Source organism: Tupaia chinensis, unplaced genomic scaffold (genome assembly GCF_000334495.1).
Source record: "Tupaia chinensis unplaced genomic scaffold, TupChi_1.0 Scaffold141530_1, whole genome shotgun sequence".
Lineage (NCBI taxonomy): Eukaryota > Metazoa > Chordata > Mammalia > Scandentia > Tupaiidae > Tupaia > Tupaia belangeri.
This window is the reverse complement of record NW_006201391.1, coordinates 1,078,867-1,088,419: the sequence shown is the minus strand read 5'-3', so window position 1 is coordinate 1,088,419 and position 9,553 is coordinate 1,078,867. Positions and strand designations below refer to the sequence as shown.

The window sequence follows — 9,553 nt, the reverse complement described above, 5'->3', positions numbered from 1 at the left end:
TGGTCCAACCACTGTGGAGAACAATTTGGAGATTCCTCAAAGATCTACAAATAGAACTACCATATGATCCAGCAATCCCACTCCTTGGTATCTACCCAAAGGACAGAAGAATCCTTAGTCGGAAAAGTGCTTGCACATTGATGTTGATTGCGGCATTATTCACAATCGCTAAGACATGGAGCCAACCCAAATGCCCACGAACAGATGAATGGATTGAAAAAGTGTGACACATATACTCTATGCAATACTACTTAGCCGTAAAAAACAAGCCCCTGGCCTTTGACAGAAAGTTGAGGAATATGGAAGATTGACTGCTGAGTGAAGCAAGCCAGGCTATGAAAGAGACATTGTATGACTCCACTTAATATATACCAATTGTCCGCACTCTATGGCCCAAACTGAATGACTAAAGGATATAGAAATATAGTAAGTGGTTGTGAATACCAGACACAGTGTGGGAAGAGGAAGGGTGAAGGAATAGAGTCTGAGGAAGGACATTAAAGAGAAAAATAGGCAAGGCATTTATGGGATAAAGAAATGGGTTAGTATCTGTTGAGGGATAACCTTATAGTATTGTCATCTGGACCTGTACAAAAAGTACACATGTTGGAATCTTCACTTTGCAAGATAAGTAACATGATTGAGTATATAAAAGAAATTGAAATAATAATAAAAATAATTTTAAAAAAGAAAGATTATGTGAGTTTCCAGTGGTCAGGTGCCTCCAGTTGACGTTTAGAACTTGAGCTCTCCCCACCCCACCCCCCCCATTTTCTTGAATTATCAGAGGAAGTGTGCACTCACTAGAGAGAGACAGGGAAACATCCTCCCAGTCAGACACAATTACACTATAGTGCCTTCTCCACCTTGTTGAGATTTTTGGGTGTGCACATGCCTGGAGTGTTTTTCAAGCCACTGGGACTGGGATTTGACCCTTGGTTGGCCATTTAGGCCTAGCTCCCCTAACAACTAGGCTATGAGGCCAGCCCTGTTGCTCCTTCATTCAAGCAGTGTAGAAGTGAGTAGCTTGAGGGATATTGCTTATCTGATTTTAGTAGGCATTCTTTATTGTTAGTATTTTTTGGTGTGTGTGTGTGTGTTTATTTTTTTCTTTTATTTGCAGACGGGTGAACCAGAATCAACATGTCTGGGACAGAAGAGGCCATTCCAGGAGGGCGCGACAGCCGCTCTGGTGGCAGCTCAGTGTTATGCTTCGGACAGGTAACGGGTTTCTTCATACCTGGAAGGTTGAGTGAGATGGGTTAGGACGAGACAGTTTGTAGAGCACCATGTGTGTGTCAGTCATTTATTGTCATTGTTTTGTTCATCCTTTTTATTTTTTTAAGAGAGATTTTTGCTATAGGGCACATATGCTCGCTGGTGAGACAGAGACAGACAGAAAGTGAGAAATCAGCACTGGAGGGGAGATGGCTACACCACAGTCGTCCCTTTTCTATTCTCCTCTCAGGATTTTGGTCATGCACGCTCACACCCCCCGGCATGAGTTTTAAGCTGCCAGGTCCAGGACTTGAACTGCAGTCAACTATGTGGGAGTCCAACAACATAACCATTATGCCATCTGCTGGTCCTCTCCTTTTTTAAAGAATTGTTTAATTTTAGTTATTATTTTTTAATTTGACGAGAGAGAGAGAGCAAGAACGCCCCCAGGCCTGGGACTCGACCGTGATTTGCCATGTGGGGTCCCGTGTCTCAGCCCCTACGCCACCTGCCAGACCCTAGTTCTTTCTCTCGATGTTTTATTCGGGGAGTCTTCAATTAACGTTGAGAGCATTTGGAGCTTTCGCATCATTTAGATTTGCATTTACCTCTCTTTTGGATAGATAGCGTAGTCATGTGAGGGAGACTCGACACAGAACAAAAGCTGCCTGTGGAAAGTCTTCCTGCTTCCCCACGAGCCTGTCCACACGTCACCCCATTCTCTTGGAGGGATCCAGTTTCTGGGCTCATCTTCTTGGTAAAGACATTCTCTGCCTAGAAAAGGAATTCTCGCTTGTCCCCCTGAACTTTGTCTTCACCAGACTTGCCTGTTAGCACTCATCTCATTTAATAGGGCGAGGGGACAAACCAGGAAACAGCAAGAGCAGTTGACCTTCGAACAACAGAGGGTCAGGTGTGCTGCCCTCCCCCCGCCAGCAATACGTGTAGGACATTTAGCTCCCCCAGAGTGTAACTACCGATTGCCTACTGTTGACCAGAAGGTTGCTGATATCATAGCCCGTGAACACATATTTCGTACGCTGTACTGGAATGAAGTGATCGAGAGGAAGGACAGCATTACTAAGGACGCCCTGAGAAAGAACGCAATCTGCAGTGCTGTGCTGCTGGGTCGTGGGAAGTCGTGACATTTCTGCACAGGCAACGCGTCACGACTCTGCGGGCCACCGAATACATTACAGAGGTCATAGGTTACGTCGTGTGGTTATGACACACGTCACCCGCCAGCGCCTACGTCAGTATCGTCTTGTATGATTCCGAAGGCTGTAGATGTTGGGCACGTTGTAACACCAGACAGCAAAGACGGAAAGACATGGGAAGAGAAGTTCGCGTCCAGTTACACGTGGTGCTTCGTGCACTGACTATGACGAGACAGCAGTGTGGTTGCTGTGTGGGAGCCTGTCCTGTACAGCAGTGAGGCGCTCGGGGTTGTACTCATACTCTTAGGGCAGTATTGAAAACGTTGCTGCCTTTTTCTTTTTTTAACATACTCATTGGTATCCGCTGGTGGTATCGTGGTTAAGGTGTTTGGATCCCACATGGCCAACTGCATGGATCAAGTCCTAGACCCAGTGGCCTGAGAAACATGCCAGGGACATGTGCATGTGTGCTCCAAATCCCGAGGAGAATGGAGGAGGAGGGATTGTGGCATGGCCAGCCCCCTCCCACACACCCAGGGTGCTTTCCCGCTTTCACTTTCTCTCTCTCTCCAGCGAGCACACGTACCTGAAAGCATATTGAAACACAGAACAAACGAACGAAAACCATGTACCTGTGATGGGAGGCTTATGTGCCGCTTTCCAGTTAGAGAGATACGTATGGTAATGTATTTGAAAGCAGAGTTATAAAGCAGTAGGGAAACTAACACGTCGTTGGTTTCCTGGAGAGAGGAACTGCCCACGCCTGCTGTTTACTAGGCTGTCTGCAGCCCTGCGTGCACCCCAGCGGCGCAGGAGCCGGGTGCGTACGTGTAGCGCGGGCTGTGGTTCGTGTTACGCAGTTACTATACTGCATCTTTACATTGATGTTTAGGCGTTTGTTTGTTTCCACTGTGAAGTTTGCTCAGGCTTTCACAGATACATGAAACATCTCCAACATATTTATTGAAAACAAACTCCATGCCGTTCAAACCCCTGTTCCAGGTCAACTGCAGAGGCGTAGTTATGTGTGCAGGCTGGGAAGTTGCTGAACTGGAGGAGTTGTGAGACTTTGGAGAAACTGCATGGAAGCGAGGCGTTCTAACCCATTTTTCTTGCCCTCGCCCTTGGTTTTATTTATATATTTATGTATGTGTGTCTGTCTGTCAATACAGACTCTGAGGAAGGAAGTCGTAATTGCTAATTCCAACTTGAGAAGATTTTATAAGGATGGTAGCAACAGCCAAGGCAGTGGTTCTCCAAATGTGGGTCTGGAAACCCTGGGGGTTCACATGAACTTTTCAAGAGTCCATAAGAGCAAAATGATTTTCATAATAAAATTGTTATTGTATCATTATTATTTTATAATAACAATTTCATAATAATCCTAAAATACTAGTTGCTTTTTCCTTTTTTCCGTTTTTTTGCCATGGGACATGTGTACTTGCCAGAGAGAGACAGTGAGAAGGAAAGTGAGAGATCACCCCCCGGAGGGATGGCCTTGTCACAGTCCCTTCTCCTCTATTCTCTTCCTGGGATTTTGGGAATGTGCACACATGCTCCTGGTGTGATTTTCAAGCCACCCGGTCTGGGACTCAAACCGCAGTCAGCCACGTGGGAGTCCAGCACCTTAACCACCACACCACCTGCTGGCCCCACTAGTTGCCTTTTTCACGCTCATTTTCTCACAAGTAAATGGTGGAGTTTCCCAGAGATCATATAACATATGATTTCATTGCTCTGAAGGCTAATGTAATGTGTGCCTTAAAAGTTTCTCAGCTTTGGGAACCAGCAGGTGGCGTGGTGGTTAAGGTGCTGGACACTCTCACATGGCTGACCACAGTTTGAGTCCTGGACCTGGTGACTTGCTTTCTCAATTTCTCTCTCTCTCTCTCTCTTTTTCTCTCTGTCTGTCTGTCTCTTTCTGGTCAAATTAAAATGAATGAATGAATAAAATTAAATAAATAAATCTTTTTAAAAAAAGTTTCTCAGTTTTAATCCCTACTATTGATAGATATAACCTGCATTAACAAAAGCTCTTGGAGTCCTGAATACATTTTAAGAGTGTACGAGGTGGGGGGGGTGGAACCAGCAGTTGGCATAATGGCTGTGTTGCTGGACTCCCATGTAGTCGACCATGGTTCGAGTCCTGGACCTGGTGGCTTAAATTCATGCTGGGTGCATGTGAGTACATGCCCAAGATCCCAAGAGAATGGAGGAGAAGGGATTGCGGCGTGGCCATCCACCCTGGGGGGGGGGGGGATTTCTCGCTTTCTGTCTCTGTCTCTCTCTGTCTTTCTGGTGAGCACACGCACCCTATAACAAAAAACCTCTCCAAAGGAAAATAAAAAAAGAGTGTACAGGGGTCCCGAGACCAAAAAGTTGGGGATTCATGGATGTAAGGAGTGGTGGAATCTGATTTAACTTCTCCTTTGGACCGTAGTGCCAGTACACAGCTGAAGAGTACCAGGCCATTCAGAGCGCTCTGAGGCAGAGGCTGGGCCCGGAGTACATCAGTAGCCGCATGGCGGGAGGAGGCCAGAAGGTAGGAGTGGGAATCCACGGGCCCGGCTGCTTCACTGGCTTACCACCTCCCTTGAGGAGTCCTCATGGGTCTGGAAGGCTCCAGTTCGCCGTTACTGGGTGTTTGCTAATTCGTCAGGGAAGCTAGGAGTCCCGTCCATTGTTGCTGGAGTGGCCCGGCCTCACCTTGATGGGTGTTCCTACGCCATGACAGGGTTTCACACCAGTTTTTTTTTTTAATTTATTTTTATTATCATTATAATCTTCTTCATATTACATTGGATTACATATAACTTTACAGTGTATTACATTGCTTTTTCGAAAGGGAATGAACGCCATGCATGTCAGTCCATACAGAGGCATTACATACCAGTTTTGAAAAATACTCCCTTTGCCATTGTTTTGAATCATATGCTGGTGTATGTTTTTGGTCTTCCAAAAATTATGCCCATCAAGATTTGTACTTTTTAGGAAACTGAATTTTGAGAACATTTGGGTGCATGCTAATCTCTTCCCTCTGAGTCTAGTACCTCCTTCAGACAGATCATTGATTCTAGTTGGCTTCTTCTAGGTGATCTTTGAAGTAAATTCATCGAGAACCTCCTTGGAATTTCTTTAAGGCAATTTTGAAAAAGAAAAAAATAAAGCCGAAAAAACACAGCAGATAAAGAATAGATGAAGTAAATTTCAGTTCACAGTTTCCAGTGTGGTAAAGATTTAACATTTCTTTCCTAGGTGTGTTACATTGAGGGTCACAGAGTCATTAGTCTGGCCAATGAGATGTTTGGCTACAATGGCTGGGCCCACTCCATCACGCAGCAGAACGTGGGTGAGTACCCTCCTGGTGCTGGGGCTGCTTTGTCCCTTAGCTTGGTGTGGCCTCACTTCCGGTGAGCAGATTTCTGGGCAGGCTCTTAGGCAGGTGTGTTTGTTGCCAGTAGGAACGTGGGTGAGGTGTCAGGGTCAATGTGCTCTTCAATTGGTATCCTCTTTCCCACTCCTAGATTTTGTTGACCTCAACAATGGCAAGTTCTACGTGGGCGTCTGTGCGTTTGTGAGGGTCCAGTTGAAGGTGAGGGCAATGGAGTAGACCTGCTGTCTGGAGGGCTCGGTAGGCGGTAGGTGAGAGTGAGCAGGTAGGGAAGTCCCTGGACCATGGCACATCCAGACTGGAGAGCTAGGCCCCATGCCGACTCCTCTGTGCCGTGCCTTAGGGTGGTGTTCAAACACTCTCGCTTACGTGCACCCTAAAAGAAGTTTGAAAAACTCTGTCCTTTCGCAGTGTTGTGTTGAAACTTAAAAGCTTACACTTGGGGGCCAGCAGGTGGCGTGGAGTTATGATTGCTTGATCCAATAAAGCCAACTCTGCGGTTTGAGTCCTGGACCGAGCTTGAAAATCATGGTGGGCACATGTGGCTCCGTACCCCAAATCCCGAGAGAAGAATGGAGGAGAAGGGACTGCAGTGTGGCCATCTCCCCAGGAGCAGTTTCTCACTTTCCCTTTCTCCTCTGTGTCTCTGTATCTCTCTGGCAAATTCACATCCCCTATAGCAAAAAAGGAAAAAAAGTTTACACTTGGAACTTTTCATCCCAGAGACCAGCAGATGGCCTAATGGTTATGTTGCTGGACGCCCATGTAGTCAACCGTGATTTGAGTCTTGGACCCGGCGGCTTTAAACTCATACCAGGCACATGTGCGTGCATGCCCAAAATCCTGAGAGGAAAATGGAGGAGAAGGGATTGTGGCGTGACCAACCCCTCTGGGGGGGTGATTTCTCACTTTCTCTCTCTCTGTTTCTCTTTGTCTCCCTATCAAGTGCATACACCCTATAGCAAAAACCTCTCTACAAAAAAAAAGTTTTCACCCCTTATATAAATAGTTGCAAAGAGTGTATTTTTTGGCGTGTTATAAAATTTGACCTTTTTTTCACCTTTTAAGTTCTGTTTTTTCCAGTGCCAGGGGTTATAGTCACTTGCCAAAGAGAAAGAGAAAGGATAAGGGAGAGAGCATCCCCTTTGGGGGTGTGATCATACTGCAGTCCCTTTTCCCCTTCTTCCTGTCAGGATTTGGGCGTACACACACACGTGCCTGGCGTGTTTTTTTTTTTTTTTTGAGAGGTTTTTGCTATAGGGCATGTGCGCTCACCAGACAGAGAGAGACAGAGAGACAGAAAGCGAGACATCACTCCCCAGGGGAGATGGCCACGCCACAATCCCTTCTCCATTCTCCTCTCGGGATCTTGGGCACACACGCACACGCGCCCGGCGTGAGTTTTAAGCCACCGGGTCCGGGATGCGAACCACAGTCAACTACGTGGGAGTCCAGCGACATAGCCATTATGCTAACTGCTGGTCCCACCTGGCATGTTTTTTAAGTTACCGAGTCTGTTACATGGTGTCTGGCTCCCTCAGCTAACAAGTCACAGGCTGCTCTCCCCAATGCTTTTTTTTTTTTTGAGAGTTTTTTTTTTTTTGCTATAGGGTGTGTGCGCTCGCCAGATAGACAGAGACAGAGAGATAGAAAGCGAGAAATCACCCCCCAGGGGGGATGGCCACGCTGCAATCCCTTCTCCTCCATTCTCCTTTCGGGATCTTGGGCACGCACGCACATGCGCCCAGTGTGAGTTTTAAGCCACTGGGTCCAGGACACGAACCGCGATCGACTATATGGGAGTCCAGCGACATAGCCATTACGCTAACTGCTGGTCCCTCCCTAACATTTTTCATGCTACTGGGCTCGGAACTTGATCCAGCTCCCCACGCATAGTACTTAACCATTGCACCACAGGGCTGCCCTGAGGTATTCTCTACTCATTAGAAATTTACCTTTTTCTTTTCTTTACTTTCTTTTTAAAAATAATTCATTTATTTTATTTATTTATTTATTTTAAGTTTGTTATGGGGCAGAGAAAGAGAGAAAGGGAAAATAAGGAAGCAAGCCACCAGGTCCAGGACTTGAACCACAGTTGACCATGTGGGAGTTCAGAACCCTAATCACTGTGCCATCTATTGACCCTATATTTTATGTTATTTATTTATTTTAAATAATTATTTATTTAATTTTATTTATTCATTCTTTTATTTTAATTTGATGAGAGAGAGAGAGAGAGAGAGACAGAGAGAGGGAAAGTGAGAAAGCAAGCCACCAGGTCCGGTATTTGAACCGCAGTCAGCCATGTGGGAGTGTCCAGGGCCTTTACCACCATGCCAACTGCTGGTCCTCACTTTTACTTATTTATTTTTAAAGGTTTTTGTCATAGGATACATGTGCTCACTGGAGAGAGAGGGGTGGGGAGAGAGAGACCGACAGATATTGAGCGGGAAAGTGAGAACGCAGCCCTGAGGGGGATGGCCAAACTACAGTCCCTTTCCCTTCGTTCCTCTTTTGGGATTTTAGGCATGCATGCCCATGCACCTGACCTGGGAGGTGAACTATGGTCAGCCATGTGGGAGTTCAGCGCCTTAACCACTACGCCTCTGCTGGCCCCATGCTTCTTTTTTATCTGAACTTGTATTTCCATTTTATTTCTCCACTGCTTTTTAGTTTATATGTTTATGATCAAAAGTTTAGCAATAACCGTCTTGTGCTTCTCTGTGTGTGTATGTATGTATTCACGCATGCGTGGGCTTGCATAAAAATAAGTTTCTGGGTAAATCTCCAATGACTTTTAGGCTCTACATTTTTAGACGTTTTCTCTGGATTGAGTTATTATTACAGTTGTTGCTCACACACAGTTGATCAACAGTTGTGGTTATGTTGAAGAGAATAAATACATAAAAATGTTGATAATAAAAGTTAACATTATGGAGAAATGTGTATTTTAATTAGATGATGGTGCTGTTTCTTTTCCAGTTATTTATCTGTAGTTGCATTTTCTGAATGAGCATTAATGAATAATTAATATTTCTTGGAAAGGAGTTTTATTTTAGATTCAAGAGTGTGTGTGCATGTGCATGCAGGAGTGAGAGTCAGAGGGGAGGAGAGGGGAGCGCCAGCCACCACAGAGAGATCAGACCCTGGGCTGCCGAGCATGCCTGGTGTGTCTCGGGCCGACCGAGCTGGGGACCTGAACTGCTGTTACCACGTAGGACCTGGCTTCTCTTTAGCAGGGTCCCACCACTGTACCGTGGGGCTGGCCCTCAGCATTAATTCTGTTCTGACTCTATTTTTATAAATAGAACTGAAAACTGTGTTCTTAATTTAGCAGCTGGGAATGGAAAGAATTTTGTTATAATGTTATTCATTTCTTTGAGCACCTTCTGAGTTATTTTCCAAAAATTAGGGTGCTAAACATTATACTGCTTTAATTCCCTGTCAGCTGGGACCAGCAGACGGCCTAACGGTTATGCTGCTGGACTCCTGGTTGATGCGAGTTTAGTTCTGGACCCTGCAGCTTAAGACATACCAGGCCTGTGTGTGTGTACCCAAAATCCCCAGAGGAGAGCAGGAGAAGGGATTGCGTGTGGCCATCCTCACGGGTGTATGTGTGTGTGTGTGATTTCTTGCTTTCTTTCTGTCTCTCTGGCAAGCACACGTGCTCTATAGCAAAAGTTCCTCTAACAAAATTCTGTGAGCTGGCAGGTGGTGGGACTGTTAAGGGTGCTGGATTCCCACATGGCTGACCATGGTTCCAGTCCTGGACCTAAGGCTTTCTCTC

At 45.8% G+C, this 9,553-nt stretch overlaps 1 protein-coding gene across 1 annotated transcript in view; it reads left to right on the top strand.

Annotated features, from left to right (window-relative positions):
* The first annotated feature begins 822 nt into the window (after positions 1 to 822).
* RAD52 (RAD52 DNA repair protein) overlaps positions 823 to 9,553 on the top strand; it is a 17,704-nt gene continuing 8,973 nt past the window's right edge. The window contains exons 1-4 of the mRNA XM_027766229.1: positions 823 to 1,221; positions 4,816 to 4,917; positions 5,631 to 5,724; positions 5,900 to 5,967. Coding sequence (XP_027622030.1) covers positions 1,144 to 1,221; positions 4,816 to 4,917; positions 5,631 to 5,724; positions 5,900 to 5,967 — 342 coding nt within the window. The 5' untranslated portion in view covers positions 823 to 1,143. The remainder of the gene's footprint in view (positions 1,222 to 4,815; positions 4,918 to 5,630; positions 5,725 to 5,899; positions 5,968 to 9,553) is intronic.